This window comes from Caretta caretta, chromosome 1 (genome assembly GCF_965140235.1).
Source record: "Caretta caretta isolate rCarCar2 chromosome 1, rCarCar1.hap1, whole genome shotgun sequence".
Lineage (NCBI taxonomy): Eukaryota > Metazoa > Chordata > Testudines > Cheloniidae > Caretta > Caretta caretta.
The window spans coordinates 36,113,066-36,133,441 of record NC_134206.1 but is presented as its reverse complement, the minus strand read 5'-3'; the positions used below and the strand labels follow the sequence as shown (position 1 = coordinate 36,133,441).

Here is a 20,376-nt window from a genome sequence, read left to right as displayed (position 1 = left end):
TCATAAGTTAAAATGTTTGAATAAAATCCTTGGTAGTATGTAAAATTAACAAGTACCTTTGGAGGGCTGTCAGATCCTGGGTATTCTCTCTGATCCAGCTTCTTCCAGCGCTGCATGAGTTTAGTTACCATAGGAGTACTGAAATCTACTAACTGAAATCCTGTTACATTGGCTCCTCCATGCATAAACCTCTCCAAAGAAATATCTTTGAATCCCTAGAAAATCAATTTAACATTTTGTTTGCCCTAGGACATTGTTCTGGGCCAGACATGTTTTAGGTTAGCAAGTGAGCATAAATGAACAGACAGAGAGAAAATAGGTAAATAGATTTCTAAGACAAGTAAAGGCTTAAAACCTGGGAAGAAACTTCAGCCTTAGGGCATAATGTTATTTTGAATGATAAAAAAAAAAAAGGTGAATTTAAATTACCAGGTTACTGTTTGAATGCAATAGGTATGTATCAACAGTTGGAAAAGGCATTATTGGGAATGATGGACAAATGGTTGAGGAAACAAATTCAGATCCTCTTGTTTGCAAAGCAATTTCAGAGTATTAAGGGCCTGATCCAGTCTCTATTAAAGACAAAGGAAAGACTCCAAACTACTTCAACGGGTATTGGATTGAGGCCTAATCAATTATGCCCATGGTTCAAGGTGATATTGCAGAGTGAAGGAGACGCTATTTTGTAAGTATAAGCTGTCTGAGATCAATTGTTCAAGCTGAAGATGGATGAGTTATCCAACATTTATAATGGTGTGATGGGGATATCAGAACTTATACGTAGAGTTTGTAGGTTTGCCTGCCAGTGTAAAACCAATGTAAGTGACATCAGAACCAAGCCTACTATGAAGTTTTAACTGTACCCATTAGAAAACCATTTTCTCTATTGTATTTGAGGTTTATATTAAACCTCAATGTCAACATAGAAAGAAAAATTAAATTATAGGCACATCCATAATTATGTGTTTCTACGGTTAATTTGTTCAGTGAGTGTAAATCCAAGCCCTTTAGTTAAAGGTGCTTTTAGAGATATAATTCCACTTTAGGAACGCATAAATATCAAACTAGCTAACTGACCAAAACAAAATACCACCCCTGCAAGTCTTCTTTCCCAACCAAACTATCACTGAAACATCTCACATTTTGTTAAACTTCCACTGATTTGGCAAATTTAATTTATCCCCAGTAGTGTTATTACATTGCACTTAAAAAGCAAGATTTAGAAAACGTTTTCTGAGGACCTGACCCAATGCCAACTCAAGTCAGTAGACAGACCCTCTTTAAAGGCATTGGATCAAGCTCTTAAAGAGAATTTTAGTGCATGTGAAAGGTGTCAGATCATCAACTCATTTTACACAGGCTACTGAACAGCCGTCAGATACCTGCAGCTTCCAGTCACTTTCACAGGTAACCCAGAGGGGAATAAGCTTCAGTTCATATCCCATTATCAATCCACTGATCAATTTAATTCTCCTCCAACCACCTTACATAGGAAAAATAATTTGAAGAATTATATATGTTTGGGGTGCCAAAAATCTAATTAGCAAGAGCCTGGAGAGGACTGACTTATCTTGTTTTGGAAGCTGAAGGTCTGAAAAAAACTTGAAAAAAAATTAATTGAAGCTGTAAGTACAGTGCAGCACAACAGAATCTTTTGTCAGCTCAAATTCTTTAAGTGTGAGTAAAGAGTAAGAAAACAAGCAAACAAAAATGTATTTCAGAACCAGAATCTATATTCTCTGCATGAGGATGTTTAGTTTAAGCACAGAGATTGCTTTAATAATTAAATATTTAATTTACTCTTTTCCTTTCCTCTTTGAACACGTTTTACGCAAATGTATAATGTAGATTTAGAGGGAAAATACTGAATCAGTAATACTACTGGAAGTAGCTTATCTTACAGCAAAACATATGCCACCCTGAAGGATGTGGAGAAGTTATGCTGAACCTTGTTATTCTAGTAATACACAAAAATGAGTAAAAAATGATAGTGTAGTATTATATATGGATCAAACTCTGTACTAAATTATACCCAGGCAGCCCCTTAATCCTGTATTGATTTTAATGGAATGTACCTTAGGGCAAAATTGGGCTTTCTGTTATTCAAATGGCAGCAGTCAAAACAAAGAATGCACATTCTTCAGTACATTGCACAGAACCTATTATGGTAAATTGTATATTGGTTACAAACAGCAAACTTTGTGTGTAGCGTTATAGCTCCACAGCACAGTTGAGTGTTTTACTTGTAAACCATTGACATAATTATACAAAAGGATCTTACCAGATTTGCAACGATGTAATGGTAGCCTTTAACGTGCTTTCCAACGCTCACAATCTGTGGGGAGTGGGGAGAAAGAAAGAGCAAACTGTATCTGATTGTACTGCTTTAACTGAGCATTAATCATCATATGATTATGAGAAATGTAATTTTAGCACCATAATGTTGAGATCCCCCCGCCCCCCAATCAAAGTGATTGAGGTAGCTATAATTTTCCTAATGTCTAATCATTAGAACCTGCTAAAATGCAAATAACTAAAATAATTAATGGGCAATTCTGCAATCTGAATGCATTCCATATGATTGAACATGTTGCTGCAGTATATTATTCTAGCAAGTGTAGTAATTGCCCGCAGTATACATATCCAGACACCGGAGGTCATATGATACCATGAAAGACTAAAGGCTGGTTTTTTATTTTTATTTTCCATACTTGGGGAACATGGTACATTTTTGGTGCTTGGGACAGAAGTTCTCTGTTTTTACAGGGTCAAGTACTTTATTCAGTCCTGACCCAAGAACGTGAAGATAATGGCAGCTTGCATGAATGAAAACTAAATAAGAATTGAGTGCTAGGTTGTGTGGCTCACGCTCAGCTCTGAACTCTTTCTGCCCATTTTGGAGATCAGCTGCAATTGCAATAGGTCCTTTCGCTGGCGGCAGGGGACTCCTTGCTTGTTCCACCCACCCGCCTGTACACACACATAATGGCTAAGCCCAAACTAGCCTGGAGTATTTGGCCCACAGAGAGAAATGATACAGAACCAAGTGAAGCAGTGCAAATTACCCCCTGGCTGCCAACTGTCACAGCCTTGACTTGGAAGGCCCAGCATTGCGGGTGAGAAAATAATTCTCTACCCAAATCAACCCTTGGCCAATACACACAATAATTAGTGATAACTCCAATGGCATTTGCTATGTGGATCCCGGATTATTTACTAGAACAGCTAAGAGTGAATATATTTGGCTGCAGAGCATGACGGGTACTAATGGCTTAATTTTAAAGTGAAAGCTGCTTTTACTAAAGGTTTACTGTAGCAACACCTGCATCATGAATTTTTTTTATTCAGCGGCAATAGAGTCCTCTTAACTCTTATTTAGGGCTTTCACAACTCCATTATAAAAATGATGCTTTGGGGTCCAACATATTAATTATTTCTTCTCATTTACTCATTTCCCCAACTCCCCAAAGCATTTTAACTGCAATCCAAACACACAGAAAACATACACAGGCTGAGATTTTTCAGGTGGGGGAGGTGTGAATTTAATAATTAATAGGAGACGTGTAGCTCAATCCTCTCTACTGCTTAGAGCCACCTCAGCTACAGTCCCTGCCCTGAAGAGTTTACAGGTTTAGCATTCATACAGCACGGGCCATGGTCAAAGCACAGAACAAACATGCACTAATCCTTCCAGCCTCCCATGCAGTAGATAATTATTAATATGCCCATTTTACAGATGAGGGATAAATGCCTGAGAGACTAAACCATTTGCCAAAGCACACAGAGCAATTCAGTTTCTAAATCCAGATTAGGGTTTGGGACTGACTGATTCCTAATCCCGTTGTTATTCTGTCAGACCAACCCCCTTCTCATGGTGCAGCAAAATAGAGGAATTTGGCATCTGTGGTCCAGAGAGTTTAAAAACATTAAGTATTTTTAAGTTACATGGCATACAAGAAAACTATGTTCCTTCCCTCCGCTAACTGCCAAAACACTACTGGCTTCTAATGCTCCTTTTGTTCCAATTATTAAAATCAGATTAGTTTTTTAAAACAACATGTGTCAGGGTTGACTGTTCATGATGTAAACTGAGCACTCATCCGCAGTCCAATAAGGCTCCCTTTAAAGTCAGTGGTTAAACGCGCCTTCATTTCAGTTAAACAAATCAAGTCCCTATAAACAGCCTACTGAACATATGCAGAAGCTTGTCGTCATAGCATTTTCCAGTGTGCATACGAGTTCACCAAATTCACTGCTGGAATAAGTAACTTGCAACTCCATTGGCTTCAAAGCAGCTGCAGTCCCGTACACCAGTGATCTGTCATTATATCTGTACTCCCATCAGTAATGCTCATAATAAGACAGGTATACGTATACCTCCAAAGAGCAAAGAAATTGATATAGGTTGTAAAATCCTGTGTTAAATAATTTGTGAAGCATCCTTTAAGTGAAATATCCACTTTTTGAGAAAGAGACTAACTTGACATAGAAGGTAAATGACATTTAAAAACTATGGGCCAGATCCTCAACTGGTGTAAAATGTCATAGCTCCATTGAGATCAGTGCCGTGATGACAATTTACCTGAGCTGAGAATCTGGCGCTGTATAATTTTGACAGCACAGACGTCACTGGCCATTACAGTGCAGCAGTCAAATCAAGGAAGCTCATCATAAACCCATTTATGATCATAAGTTTCAGAAGCATTTCTAAAATTGTTAAAATAATAGAAATGATCAAATCCTGCAAAAATATTATGGCAAATATTGGAGTAAAATTTCTAACTGAATTTGATTCAGTTATGTTCGTGCCTTTCCGGTATTTGCTCTCTGCAGACATTCTAGCAAGCAAGTGTGCTGTCAGAACTGTTTATGGACACAGCAAATGTTAAGTGAATATTGGAAAATATACGTGGAATGCAAATTTTGAACTTCTTAGAACTCAGATACTAAGAGTTATGCTCATCCAACTGGGGAAGAGAGACAATGCTATGTGACCTATACGTTCAGTCAAAGCTAATCAACATGGTTCTGATTTTGAATCTCAAATGTTTATGATGAGCTGCTCATGCAAACTCTATAGAATTATTTTCCATTTGGAAGCAGACTGTTTGTTTAATGGAATACTTCATTGTGAGCAGATGAACCAGTACTCCAAAATCTACACTGACTACCTACTGGCTTCTAGGTGGAGTTTCAGGGGCTGGTTCTGACTATGAAGCCCTGCATGACATAGGACCTTATTATCTGCGGGACCACCTTTTCCCTTGTACTATATTGCTGCAGCAGCTAAGATCAATGGAGGCACTCAAGCTGGAGCCCTTCCTATATAAGAAAAGGAGCTGAGGACAGCACATTTTCTGCAAGGGCCCCCCAACTTTGAAATTAAATTCTCACTCAGTTATTATTTTACATTATTTGTATTATAGCAGGGGCTAGAAGCCACAACTGAGATCAGGGCCCCACTGTATGTACATGAAATAAGAGACAGTTTTTGTCCCGAAGAGCTTACATTATAAATAAAGCGTGGGAGAAGGAATATTATCCTCATTTTACAGATGGGGAACTGAGGCACAGAGAGACTAGGTGGCTTGACTTAAGTCACACAGTAAGACTGTAGCAGAGCAAGGAATTGAACTGAGTCCCAGGCCAGAAGCCTTAGCCTCAAGACCATCCTTCTTCTCTTCATCTGAAATGATGTAAATCTATTGACATTTGAGGGATACTAGTCTCTGTTGGAGTGGGCATTTAGAAAAGGCTGAAGCAGCTTAGAGAGAGCTTAGGGAGAAAAGTGATAGGTGGGTTACATTGGTCTGGAGTGGGGAGGACAGCAGGCCCAAACATGCCACTGTTTTGCTTTTGTCATGATATTAATTTTGCATTTTTAAAATTAATAACAAGGGTATCCTAGAATTGGAGTTCTGTCATGCTGTTGTATTTAAATCCAAACAAATTCATAAATAAATAAAATAAACAATTCTGAATAATGAATAAATTAAAAAAGCGTAAGCAGCTCCCAAACAACTCATGAGCAGAAAATGAGGCAAAATTCATTCAGCACATCATTCACTGTGAATGCTTGGTTTTACTAAATACTACAGCAGAGTCAAATGAATTAGAAATACAAAAAAGCCCAATTAGATCATCAAGTCCATGCCCAAGTAGCAATGCAGGATTTTTCCCAATTCTTAGAGAGAGAGAGGGATAGAGAGAGAATGTATATTTACATGAAAACATCTTTATGTAGCCTTAAAAACTGTAATGGTCTATTGTAAAAACTCTATAATTTCTATTACAGTTTATTCTGCCTTCTTTCCTCATTTATATGAATGCACTAAAGAGAAAGATTAAACCACATTGAACTGAATTCATTATTATCTCAGAATCCTGACTCAATCCTGCAAAAGGACAGAAATTTAGAGATAATGCATAAAACATTATCAATAACCTACTACAATGCATGTAGGTATCTTAGGCATGAGAACCTAAAAAGAACAGAATACTGGATGAATCTTTAACTGATGATCGTTTAACATATGCAATTTAAGAATAGATAACCTGATTTTGATCTCCTATGTACCAGTGTAAATCAAGAGTAACTTCATGTAAGCCAATGGAGTGAGAGTGACATAAGAGTGATGTAAGTGAGGGAAGTATCAGACCTAGCTTTTCAGTCTTAACTCTGCACTGCCTGGTTTTTACACAGTGTGTTTAACATGACTCTTTAATATTAGCTGAACAACAGTTCTGGGAGTCTTGCTTGGAAATAGGGTTGCCAACACTGTATTTAAAAAATACAGGACAGAGCTCAGATGTACCCAATCTTGACTTGAACCTCTGGGGGTAAGTCCCTTCTCCCCCCAACCCCATGCTTCCTAGGGTTTCTCTATCTCCAGCTCTGGATGCTGCAGAGAACCCAGGGCCTCAGCTCCTGGGCCAGCAGCCTCCGCGACCCTTTTTCAGGTTCTGCATGGGCACCAGGAGCTGAGTTGGAGGCTGCAGTTGCTGGTCTTTCCCTGCTGCAGTGCTGCACCCCCTGCTGGGGACATTGGCAGAGATGCTGTGAGCACGGAGGCTACACCCCTGCCAGACAGAGCCCCTTCCTGACCCCGGCACTTCAGTACAGCTCCAGGGCACACAGCGCCGTCCATTCATCCCGCCAAACAGAGCCTGTGCAGGGAAAGCAGACTAGGCTGCGCTCAAGGGGCTGGACTTAGTAGGGGGTCCTGTCCAGCAGGGGGCCAGTACTCACAGGGGTGCATCTTTCCACTCCCCTCCTAACCCTGGCCCTTGAGCATGACCCCATCTGCTTTTCCTGTGCACCTATGAGTCCTGCCCCCCTGCTGTTGAAATATGGGATAAAAAGCATCCCATACTGATTTTGTATGGGACAGGCAATTTTCTATTTAAATAAGGGACGTCCTATGTAATACAGGCAACCCTGTTGGCAACCCTACTTGGAAATTCAGAAACTGATTTAATCAGAAGAAGATAGAGCCATGTCAGCGTTAACAGCTTTGGGCTCTGATTCTCCTCTCACTTGCACTAGTGGAAATTCCACTGACTTCAGTTCAGCCAGTTCTGATTTCCATCAGCAATCAGGCCCTCTGAGTCAGCCTTCCCTCTTTAATACCACAAAATGAATGAATATACCACATCTCATTTAAAAATAATGCCTCGCTATTGAAACGTCCTGCTCATTGTGGTTTCCAGAAGACTGGGAGTCAGTGTTGCTGGAATGAAAAGGCCTTATTTTAAGTTAAACACCTGCTAAAAGCTAAAGTTGTGCATAACAAATGGGAATTTTACAGCAGCTTTCCCCTTCAGGATAGCGTGACAATCCACTCTCCTAAGAAAAAGAAGCCACACAATAAAGTGAGGCCTGGGTAATACATTGTAAAAAGTGCGGAGGCTTGTAAAAGATAAAAGATTGAGACTTGAATAGAAGTATTGTGGCAGAAGGGGTAACGATATAAACAGAATAAGAGATGAGAATTTATACAGTGTCTGAAGCTGGGATAAATCTTTTACAAAGCCACTGAGAAACCATAAAAAAAGCCACTGAGAAACTAGCTTAACTTCCACAGCAAGTCCTTAAGAAAGTTGATGGGGATGCTCTTGTTTGGGGGAGTGGCTGGAGATTTAGAGGACAGATGCCCTAACATCATTGACAAGGAAGTTAAAGGAAGCAACACACAGATAAGCAGTGGGCTGCTAGCGAGTAAGTGGGTTTCCTTCTCTACTGCAAAGCAGTGGCACAGCCCAAGCATCACCCACCCACCCACCGTACGTGGTAACTGAAAGCACCTGACTAAGCACAGAAGACAGGAACTTCAAATGCCAAGCCCACCTCTGCTATACATAGAGTAGACAGAGTTATGCAGAGAAAACATCTGGCTGTGCTGGAATAAAAAACCCTCAGAATTGCCTCAGAAGGCATGAGTAAGAAAGAACCTTGGCAGGTTACCACTTTCTGCTGCTTTTGCTACTCGAACTCATTTCTGTTCCAAGCCCATCGGTGGGAAATGTGTATTTGTAAATAAAGGTAGATTAGGTTAATTTATGAATTCTTTGTCTGTCTGCTGAGCTGCCCACTCATTCTCTTTCCTTCAAGAAACAACACTCTGTTAGGGTCCAAAACTCATTAGCTATGCAGTGCTGTGACAATGTGCTTCCATGTTGCTGCACCATTACAACACATCTAGACAGGGATGAAATATTCCATGTGAAAAAACTTAATGAGAAATTTCAATCATTTCGCAGAAAATGAGAAAGCCCAGAGGGCCCTTTCCCAATTCATTGATGATCACAGGCAGTGGTGAGGGAAGGAGGAAGGTCCCTTCCCCCGAGGGCATAGTGATGGGCTTTCAAAGGGGTTGCCACACTGGCTGGTCTCAGTTTCACCCTGTTACAATCCACATGTCTGCGCTGCTGGGGAAGAAGGAAGGAGGAAGAAGAAGAAGGAGAGAGAGAAGAGAGGGGAAGACCTGTTGAAGAATCCCCCAAATCCACAGCCTTCCTTGGGACCTAAGCTCAGCCAGCTACTATTGTATGTAGCACAGAGGCAGCTGACAGGAGTGGGGCAGTTACCAGAGCAATGCAGGGAGAACTGTTCAGGTGCCAAGAACTTTGACCAATGAGCTCCTTTGCAGTCCTTTTTGGGCAGAGTCAATCGGAAAGCCTATTTTCCAGGCTAGTGGATAGGCTGTGCATGAAAATATGAGAAGGGGAGACACTAGATTAGCCTGTGCCAAGGGACACGGGGATCCTCTTCATGCAACAGACTTCAATGTAGAGTTATGGGGCTATGTCTACACTGGCAATGGAATGACAAAACTTTTGTCTTTCAGAGGTGTTAACTTCCCCGCCCCGAAAGACAAAAGTTTTGCCGTGATAGGCGCCAGTGTGAACAGTGCATTGTCAGCAGGAGCGCTCTCCTGCTGACAACGCAAATGCTGCTCGTTGGGGGTGGAAGTTTTTTGTCGGCAGGAGAGCCGACAAACAGTGGCTACACTGCATGACTTTTAGTGACACAGCTGTTGCAACACAGCCATGTCGCTAAAAGCTGTGTAGTATAGACATAGCCTCAGTAAATCATGAGAATGAGTTAAGCGTAATTTGGCCAAAAGCGAAGTTCTCTGTGAAAGTTAGCAGAACATCCAACAAAAACATAAACCAGTAAACCAGATAGATACATATTTTAATTAATGAACCGTTAAATTTACAACTTTATCATGTTATCAACGTAACCTGCAGCTGGGTAGCATTACTTCATCAGGATTAGCTATCATTGGCAGAGTGGAGCAAATAGAGCAAACGGTATACGTTGGTTTCCATATTTTTCCCCAGCCACAAATTGTATTCAGCTGATTCAATTTTAGTTTGGTGGTAGAAATAATAATGAAACTCTACACTTAGGGCCTGATCCATCTCTTTCACTGCAGTGGGAGTTGGATCTGAACCTCACTTTTCACCACAAAGCACTTTACCAATGTGGAAACTGAAGATCAGCAATGTTAAAGTACTTGCTCAAAGACATACACTGAGTTGGTCACAGATCTGGGGACAGATTCCAAGATTCCTGATTCTCAGCACCTTGCTGTAACCACTTGACAATATTGCTTAACCATATTAATTAATTATAACTTGGCTTCCGATTTTTAAAATATAAGCTTTACAATGTTAATATTGTTTTACTTCCTAGATTTGATTGCTAATGGTACTAGATGCTGTGAATGTTCTTTTTGCTAATGCGTATGATTCCATTGAACAACTGAATGTACGTCAGACACTGAATAACAATTTTCACCTCCGTATTTAAAGGTGAAGGCAATTCTGTATGAGTGGTGATGTTAGGGCTGGCTGATGCAGAACACTGATGGAGCTGAGTGAAGAGGTGCTGGTCTCTTGGAAAAGGTTGCATTGGGCACTTGTATTGGAAAAAAAAGATTGAAATCAACCTGCTGTACAGCTCAGGAGCCAGATGGCTGATCTTGACAATGAAACTGTTATATTATGCAAAGTTCAAGAGAAGACAGATCATTGTTTATAGATGAGATATATTTAAAGATTCTCATACAGCAAATTTAAGAGTTTTGGACTGTGCAAGGTAGAAGATGGGAAAGCCAACGCAACCTGGATTCTACAGACAGAAGAGAAAAGACTGATAAAAAAGCTTGAGAAAAAAGAAACCAGAAGCAGATATAAATTTCTAAGGAAAGAATAACCACCGCAATAACAGTCCTATTCAACTATCATTGCAGGGAGTGGGAGTTTTTCAAAGATTCACAAACTATGGCCTTTTATAATCTGGCCCAGAGGATTATGAAAGGAGTGGGACAGGAGACAGTACAATCCAATATGGACATTTTCATTTAAGTAAAAAGCTCATAAAAACGATAAAAAATGGTTCCTCCAGCCCCCAGCTGTTCACACCAAAAAGGACTAGCTGCACTTCATGTGCAGGATTTTTTACAAGCTCTAGTAGTTCACAGTCAGTGCTGAACAGGCAAGTTGACAAAACACTGTTCAACCATTTTCAAATACAAAAAAAGATAAACAAACAAACAAAAAATACAGCCCCGCCATATATATTTCCACAAATGTGCACACACAGAGATCAAGCGGGAGAGCTCAGCACTTTTGACAGCTTCAGTGCCATAGAGCTTGGGGGTATAAGCTTGACATTTGGGATGGAGACAGTCTCTAGGAGCTAAATTGTGGCTGTGGCATGAGCCCTGTATAAGGGGTAGTGTGCAGCTGTGCTGCCCCATGAGCAGACCATCAGAACCAGAATGTGACTCTGAGTCACAATCTGGTTCCCTTTCACTCCTTGCTCCTGTGGGAAGTAATCTGGACCAGCCCTATACCTGGGACAAATTAATCCCAGCTGAGCTGCACTGGAGAGCAGAACAAAGGCTCCACCCACATCCCTTTTCATCCTCATGAGAGAATGAGTGGCAACCCCACCAAAGGATGCTCTCATGCTGTTGCCTATGATGCAGGTAGCCAGAGCAGGAGAATAACAGCTACCTTGCTTCCCAGTTCAGGCTCATTAGCTGAACCACAATCTGGCCTTACATTTGCAAAATTCAGTTAGGAAAGAGTATTAACCTGATCACATACTATTTTCCACAAGACTCATCTACTCATATGCAAGTGAACAGTAAGCAGAGAATGAGGCAGATTTATGTGGATCTGTGCCTTATTTCAAGCCAAATTCTAGGCCTGACTCAGAAATTTTTGTTTAAGTTGAGTTCAATGGGACTGCTCTTATAAGTACTACTCAGTGTGATTAGTGTTGGACAGTTGGACCCTAAATCTGGCCAGAAATAGGGGTCAGATCTGTAACACCCTGTCTCAGTCATGCTATATGCTATATCCCTACCATATTAACTGTGCATTGTTCATATACGAGCAATGAATGAGCACTCCTGTGGAAAAATAGGCAAGACAATGTGTTTAAAGACTGCATGTATTCAAAGATTGTATGCATGTGCACAAGCAGACAGAGTAAAGATTGGACAGGCACCATCAACTTTGGCATTTCCTTCCTTTTTAGAAATTAAATTAACATTCTCCTTTAGTATAGATTAAAAAGACAAACAAACCCCAAAACCACAAAAGTATGTTGCAAAATCTGCGGAACTAACAATAGTGACTATCCATCATCATCTTTTTCTGCATGCCTTGCATTTTGTCTGTTTAGAGTGTAAAATCTCTTTGGGGCTTTGGACTCATATGTCTTAATGAATGCTGCATAAATTTGAAGTAACAGCAATTAAAGCAAATATATTTGAACAAATAGGATATATTTAAGTTAAATAATTGAGATTGACTCTACAGTTTATTGCCTATGTTATTCTCCAGCCACTTCTACATTTTCATGTGAGCTTTAGTGGCATCCTCCTTCAGTCTCATTTGAAAGTGGGCAAATGAAGAAATAAAAAAAGAAATATATGAAGTATTCACAAGAACACAGAAAGCAAACTAATCCAACAGATTAAATCCAAGTAAGTCTTAGAACAAGGTGATCTGACATTTCCCTAAACAGTGTGCGCACTTTGCTACACATCTATTTTTTTCCTGCTCTAGTAAACTGAGCAGTATCCTTGATTTTGCAGCATATACAGTTTGGATCGTACAAACTCATAAAAAAGCAGATAGGAATTTTAATTACTATTTTTCAGTTGCTGTTACTTGGGAATACACTGATTTGCTTTGTTTGGGTCTCTGTGATAATGGTTTTTGTTCCACGGGTACATTTGTGGTGAAATAGGAGTTCAGCATCCAAATCCAGCACATCTATAATAGGATTAAAATAATGAGCTGCCACTCATTTAACAGATACACGTCCATATTTCCAGTTTGAATTTACCTCCACTTGGCTGCTGAGCTTTACTGAACAAGCTGAAAATACAAAGGGAGACACTGTTTTACAAAGCACAAGAAAAAGAAATGAGCACTCTTAGTGAAACGTGGGAGAAACATACTGATGTTGATTCTTGTTGTGTAGCGCATATGACTATTGTTGCGATGGACTGTTCCGTTTATAAATCACTAGTCATCACTGCACGTATTAGCAGTTTGATTGTTAGGAATGGAAAGCCAAGCTGCACAGCACTTACCAATAATGTAGGCATGCAAATTAGTTTAGGAGGGCAATTTGGAAGCACAGTTTAGAAGCACAAAATGATTAAGTAGATAGAATCCTCAGTCTCATTCACTTACTTTTGGCCTCTAATTCATAAAAAATGTTTGTGCTCTTAAACACCTGTGATTGAAAGCATAATTGTTCATAGAATGGGCACAGGCAAATCATGAGGTAGCATGATCCTGTGGTAATGGACTGTGAGTTAGTAACCCTTGGTTCTGCCGCCAACTTGTATGTGAACTTGGACATGTCACTTCCCATCTCTGTGCCTCCCTTTCCCTTTTTTTAATCTTGTCTCTCTAAACTGCAAGCTTATTCAGGTCAGGACAGCCTCTAACTAGTGTTTATACAGCACCTAGGTCAGCATCCTGGGGTCCTGACTTCAGAGTGGGATTCTAGGCATTACTGTAATACAAATTAGGAACAATGACAACATTTTTGAAAATGTAGCCCTAAGTGATAAATATTTAAGATAAGAACATAACACAAGAACGGCCATACTGGGTCAGACCAAAGGTCCATCTAGCCCAGTATCCTGTCTTCTGACAGTGGCCAATGCCAGGTGCTTCAGAGGGAATGAACAAAACAGGTAATCATCAAGTGATCCATCCCCTGTCACCCATTCCCAGCTTCTGGCAAACAGAGACTAGGGACACCATCCCCGATTTTGTGCATCAGATACATATCTAAAAACTATGGAATAAATGTGCCAATCAAATATTATTTTCAATAGGAAAAAACAAAAATGTTTTGGACTAGGGAATATTTTTCCTCGCATCATCATAGTATTTAGGCAAAGTGGACAAAGAGTGTATTAATCTCTCAGTATACTTCTCCATTTACAATTTTCAGTGAAAACATGTTGGCTGTTTTTATTATGCCTGTTTAAATGTAGATGAAACAAAAAGGTCAGCTAACTAATTATTAATAATATATGTGTATATAAATTGAGGAAAGAGAGTGAAAGTTAATTATTTTATACCTGGTAAACATCTGTCTGTGGATTTGGATTAGAAGCAGGAAGACCCAATCAAGGATCAGATGGTCATCTCCTAAGAGGACACATTATAGGACAATGAAGTCTAATTTAGATCTTACAAAGAGCAAGCTTGTGAAATAGATTTTGATAAAGTAGATCTCTAGGAATTGGGAAAGTCAAAAACACTGGAGTCTTATTTCAACAACAGCATCAATGCTTATTTTAAACGAGAGCTGGACTTAGCATTTTGGAGTGTAAATATGAAGCAACTTCCTCTTTGTCCATTTGTATCCTGTACCTGTCCACCGAGATCATAAAGGGCTGGCTTTACTTTTCTATCATGGTTTTTATATCATGTCATCATCATAAGGATTTTGAGCAAGATGATTCTTTGGGATACCCTCAAAACTTAACTAACACATTATGCATCCGTAAAAGGATAGGTATTTTCATGTTCCCTATCCGCCAAATGCAGTAGCAGAATCCTCATGCTTGTTCTTTTCAACCTTAGCAATCATTGTACTTGGATTTTCAAAGCTATCTTCCCAAGGAACAGGTGCTATCTATCTATCTATCTATCTATCTATCTATCTATCTATCTAAACAACTAACTTCTCCTTACATTTACTTTTGTCTTCACACAGCTAATGAACTCATCATAAACCGGAATCTCAGCTATCTCAGGGTAGGACATACAGTATATTATACATCCCCTTCTAAGAAGAACTGTTCAGAACTGAGCCTACACTTCTTTAATTTACACCCACACAAATAAGTCAGGTTCTCGCTCTTAGTCAGCAAAAGCATAGCACTTTGCACTGAGGTCTCATTTTACTGACTTACTTCTGCTAATATACACTACAGAACATTGACTTGTACATCACACAACTAAACTTAATTTCTCAAAAAGTCTGGGGAAAAAGGTCTCTTGAAACAATTAGGGAGCTTGAGACTCAGTCAATTCCTCTTCTGTGAAGTCACCACATCTATCATCTACAGGCTCCTGGAATCCTCATGCAAAATGAAAGAAGTCAGCACCTGATATTTTAAATTGCCACCACTTTGAATTATCTACCATACAACATAAGCAAAGGGCTGATCCTAGCCCTGTTAAAGTAAAACTTCCACTGATGTTGGTAGTGGAGAATCAAGCCCTAAGCCTATCCAAACAAAGAGTGCAAGCTATTCTAAAAAGGAATAGTCCATGCAGAATGTAGGGCTGATTCCAATCTCGGTTGCTGACATGAGAATCAGGAGTGGCTCCTAGAAGTTAGTGGAGTCACACCAATGTAAAACCAGTATCAGTGAGATCAGAATTAAAATGATAGCATGCTCTAAAATATGTATATCCTTGCCATTAAAGCAATAGATGATCAATAGATCCATGAGTTTATGAAGAAATATGCATTCAAATATATATGGACACATAACACTCTCTCTATAAGCCAACTGATTCAGGTTTTGAACCTCTCTCTCTCTCTCTCTCTCTCTCTCTCTCACACACACACACAAAACTCAGGGGGGAAAAATGCTTCCCTACACACTTTAAAGCAAGTCCTAAAAACCATGCTCTCTTGTTTTATTACAAAAGAGACTGGATAGGAGAAGGATTTGATTATAAGCTACGATAAGTGTGCATTAAAATACAATGACACAGTAGCAAAAGATTTGGCCAAATTAATATGTATGGCATCACCTATTTGAAATAATCCTTGTCAAATTCAGAAGTGCCATATTGTTAAATTTTAGTTTCTTTCTCTCACGTTTCTGCTGTTAAAAGAATTAATCTGTAATGGTTTTCAGAAAAAAACTACTTTGCACATTTCTGAATCACAAATGGCAATATATATTTAACTGCCCATACCAGCATCTGCATCACTAAAGTTTTTTGCAATAAAAACTTTATAAACCTCTAATATATCTTTTGCAAAATAAAAAATAAATAAATAAGGAAATAAAATAAAGGAAGTAGCGCGATAAAACAGAATTTAGCACCACTAGGTGGCATTCATTCACTGTAGTATTCACACAGTGGCAACAGATGCTGAAAAGTGCACGTTCAGAGCATCAGCATAATATGTGGGATTATGTGAGAGACAAAAAGAATATACTGCCTCAAGTTATTTTCCTATCACTTAGCAAAATGCTCTTTTCGAACTATTATTTTTTCCCGTCATTTAAGAAATAGCTCAGAGAGAGACAGTTATATGGCCAGATTCTCCAGATGAGAACGATAACATTTTAAGTCCACTTGGCACAGGTATAAATGGCTATACAAAGTACAAGGCAGTGGATAATCAAGCCCATAGTCTCTTTCCTTTACATAACTGCTGCCTTCGTTAACTAAGGAAGAACATGCCCTCCATCCCTTCTCCAAAAGATCACTTATTTCATTCTTTTCCATTTCACAAATACTTTGTTATGGATAATAAAACTCCCCTTTTAAATGTGTGTAATAATGATTTCAAGACCTTATACAGCTGGAAATATGTTGTCTATGATGTTTGGAGAACAATAAATAACTCTGGATAAACATAAGCAATTTCTTCATATAAAATTGGCATTTAAAAATATATATTTTTAAAAATAGATGCACAGATTCTAATGCCAGAAGGGATCATTGTGATCATCTAGCCTGCCCTCCTGTGTAGCACAGGCCATAGGACTTCCCCCAAATAAATCCCTGAGCAGAGCTTTTAGAAAAACATTCCATCTAGATTTAAAAAATCCAATCTGAATTTAATAAAAAAATGAAGATTGGGGGAGTCTTCTTGATCAACTTGGCAGCAGGGTGTTGTCCTGCCAGCCAAGAGACTTTGGTTCAAGACTCCCCAAGCATTGATATGTTAAAGCTCTGGGCTGATGTTTGAGCAGCATGAGCACTGCCTCCTGTCTCAGATGTGGCTATTCACTCTGACCTGTCGGCTGCTGTGATGGAAGCTTAATATCAAAATGAAGATGGGGAGAAAGTGGAGATAAAATATTGGCCCCTGAATAAACCTTGTCTTGACTGGCAAAAATAAATGAAGGGTAAAGCTTAGAGGCTGCTCTTGTGGAACTATAGTAATGGGTTTACAGTGACATTAAAAGTTGTATTACCTGTTCTAAAAGATTCTGAAGCCTCTCTATTTCACAGTCTATTACAAATTTCTTTTCTTGTCTTCGATCCAGGTCTTCTAAAAGCCTCCTGTAGCTGGCATCATTAAAATTCTCCACACATATGGCACTGACTTGCCAGCTATTTTGTCCCGCTTTTTCCATAATAGCTTGAAGTATTGAGTAACCTAAAAGAAAAGGATACAATACACTAACAACACAATCTTTGCATTTTATTAATCATAACTGTTATTAATCAATATCAAATCCCTTAATGTATGGTCTAATAGAGAGGGGATTGGGAGGAGTCATAACTCTGCTACTGGCTACCTATGACTTCGGGCACAGCACTTAAACTATCTATAAATTTATTCATAATTGTTATTACAAGCATTTATATGATGTCCATCACTGTGATCAATGAATTGATAAATGGAGATGACACCGATCTAGCTCACAGGGAGGTTGTAAAGCTTAACCAGTGTATGTTTGTGAAGTGCTCTGAGGTCATTGAATGAAAAGTGCAAACCCCGCATGGAAGAGCAAGGGGTTAAAGACCAGCTCAGGGCCCAGGCAGCTCCACACAGACACACCGGCAAAGCCTGCACAGGCTGGAGGCAGGGCTTTGAAAAGGGGGGTAGAGCAGTTCAGAGGAAGGCAGTGGAAGGGAGCAGATGGCTGCTCTGAAGGGGAAGTACTGCCCAGGAGTCATTGCCCAGGACCTGACAACACAGACCTATGAAAACCCACAAAGGAGAGGCAGGTGACAGAGTGTGCAGGTCAGGGAACTGATCGGAGTAATCTACTATGGGAAGCTGAAGGAAACTGGGTTAGGATGTGGTCTGGGAGAGGGAGTGGCTTAGAACCCCAAGGTGTTGGGTGTAGCTGCCCACCCTTGGGCACTGGACCGGAGCCAGTGGAGAGGGCGGGCCCGGGTTCCCTTATCCACTCCAAAACGTCAATACTAGAGCAAGAACCTTTCCCTAGTGTGAAGGGCCAGCTGGAAAAGACTGTAACTGTTCAAGGGCCCTACTCCCTCAAACCCTCTTGCTAAAGGGGAGGACTGGAAAGCCTTGGGGTGGGGGTGCTGAAGGAGAGGACTGTGCATCAACAGCAGACAACCTGCCAACCCCCACCTGATCCCTAAGGAGCACTGTTGGTCATGCACCTTCTACAGCAGTATAGAGGTATTACAATTATAATGTCTCATTTGTCATCTGCAAAGCCCACTAGCAGATGGGGAAAGCCAGTATCTTTTTTTAGAACCATTTGCTTTTCCTTCATTCACCAGGGCAACTGAAGATTCTTAAAACACTGGGAGATTCCATCTAAAAGAGCAGAGATCCAACAACTCAAATCCAGAGTGGGTGTTAAATCAGCATGGGGCTGCAAGTTGACATTGTGCTGCTGGAGATGTGATCATTCAGACCAGATATCCTGTCCAGAACCATGGCTATATTCTGACTTGGGTGGTTATATTTTACCTGCCTGAAATCCTCACTCTAGTTTCAGTTGGAAAAAGTATTCATTTCACCTCCTGAAAGCTAGTATGTAATGCTGCTGATGCAGAATGGATCCCTGTTCTATGAAGAGATGGCTGCATTTCATTGGTATGTAACTGATCCCTATATATACACTGTAGTTTACAATATGTTTTGGGATCCTTCTACAGGAAAGATACTATCTAAAGGCACTGATAGGTCTACCCATCCAAAGAACAGGAATATTCAAAAATTAAATTTTAGAAATAAATGAGCTTATGAATTGTCTATCATTATAAATCTATGAAATATTAGCAAACCCATAAATATACTATACACTTGTTTGCCTCTACATTACCTATAAGAACATCATTAATTCCTCATGATGTGGATGTCACAGGTGAAATCAGAGAGCTACTGTAAATCTAGGAGAAATTGTCTTTGGCATTACCTCTTGCACTCCTAATAGTCTAGGTGAATTCATATCAGATTGTTCCTATTCCAATGAAATCAAGCACCCATACTCAAAAATACGCAGATTATATAGTATCATTTATAATTATTAGGTATTTCCCCCTCAAATACATAGGACATAATTGAGATTAAAGTACATAGCTTTTTGATGATGGAGATTACCTTAGTACACTTTATCACTGAGAACAAAACATTTATTTCCAAAAGATAAGTGAAGTCTGAGTTGATAAAAATACAAGTAAAATATATTTGCATTCTGCACAAAGGATTAAAGAATAATTTTCATTCCACAGGACCATTTCTAAAGAAATAGGTACACTAATAAATATGTATGAATTAGACTACATGTCTGTATTTGAGATAATTTACTAAAGTAAATTACTTGATAGAATCACTAGTAAAAAGTTTCTGTAACAAGGGTTCATTTTTAACCTGAAATCAGTTATTTTTCCACCAAAGAAGAATGAAGAATTCATGTTAATTACTTCACAATTATTCTGCTCTTCCTGTTGCTACATTTACTCTTGCTTTTTTTTTGCCTGTAATTATCTTTTCAAATCATGCCTAGATTCTTTCCCAAGCATTGTATTTCTTGCCTCATTTTCTATACATTTCCATATATATCTTTTTATATGGAGCTGCATCATGATGTTCCACCTCATTTATGGTGTAACTTTGAGTTTATCTTTGATATCAACACAGTCAACATTTATTTCATTCAGTTTCTCGACACAGACTAACATTTGTTTGATTCAGAATGAATGCGTTTGAAATGGCAATTGATATCCTCTCACTCTTTTCTTATTAAGTTTGGACAACTTTATGAAGATGTGCTTTGATCAAGGAAGGAATTTCTTGCAGCACTGTGAATGACAACTACTAGCCAAACACTCAAGTTTTAATTCTACTGTGGATCAAGGTTTAGCTTCCCAAGTTTTGTTAGCAACTGCCTTCATTTAGGCATTTCAGAGTTGTATAGTTTCCTGTCTCTAGTTGGCAACCATGCTATATTTTCATGCCAATATGCCTTTCACATATAACACAACAAAGCTGAGCTGCTATCAGCTGGATGGAATACAAGTTCTCCATCTCAGAGAAGCTACTATTATATATTCAGGTCAAAATCATTTTGTATGGTATCCATGACATATCTGTGTATCTGTATAGGGAAAAATAATATAATTTAGCAGTCTGAC

The 20,376-nt window shown here is 39.3% G+C and overlaps 1 protein-coding gene across 11 annotated transcripts in view; it reads right to left on the bottom strand.

The window, feature by feature from the left end:
* Positions 1-20,376, bottom strand: part of GRIA4 (glutamate ionotropic receptor AMPA type subunit 4) — a 283,762-nt gene that overhangs the window by 84,411 nt on the left and 178,975 nt on the right. For all 11 annotated transcript variants that reach the window (XR_007355785.2, XM_048844283.2, XM_075127061.1 and 8 more), the window contains 3 exons: positions 17,229-17,413; positions 2,282-2,335; positions 57-215 (listed from right to left, as the gene is read on the bottom strand). Coding sequence is in view for 10 of the 11 variants with exons in the window: in XM_048844283.2 (XP_048700240.1) it covers positions 57-215; positions 2,282-2,335; positions 17,229-17,413 (398 nt within the window). In the remaining variant the exon portion in view is untranslated. The remainder of the gene's footprint in view (positions 1-56; positions 216-2,281; positions 2,336-17,228; positions 17,414-20,376) is intronic.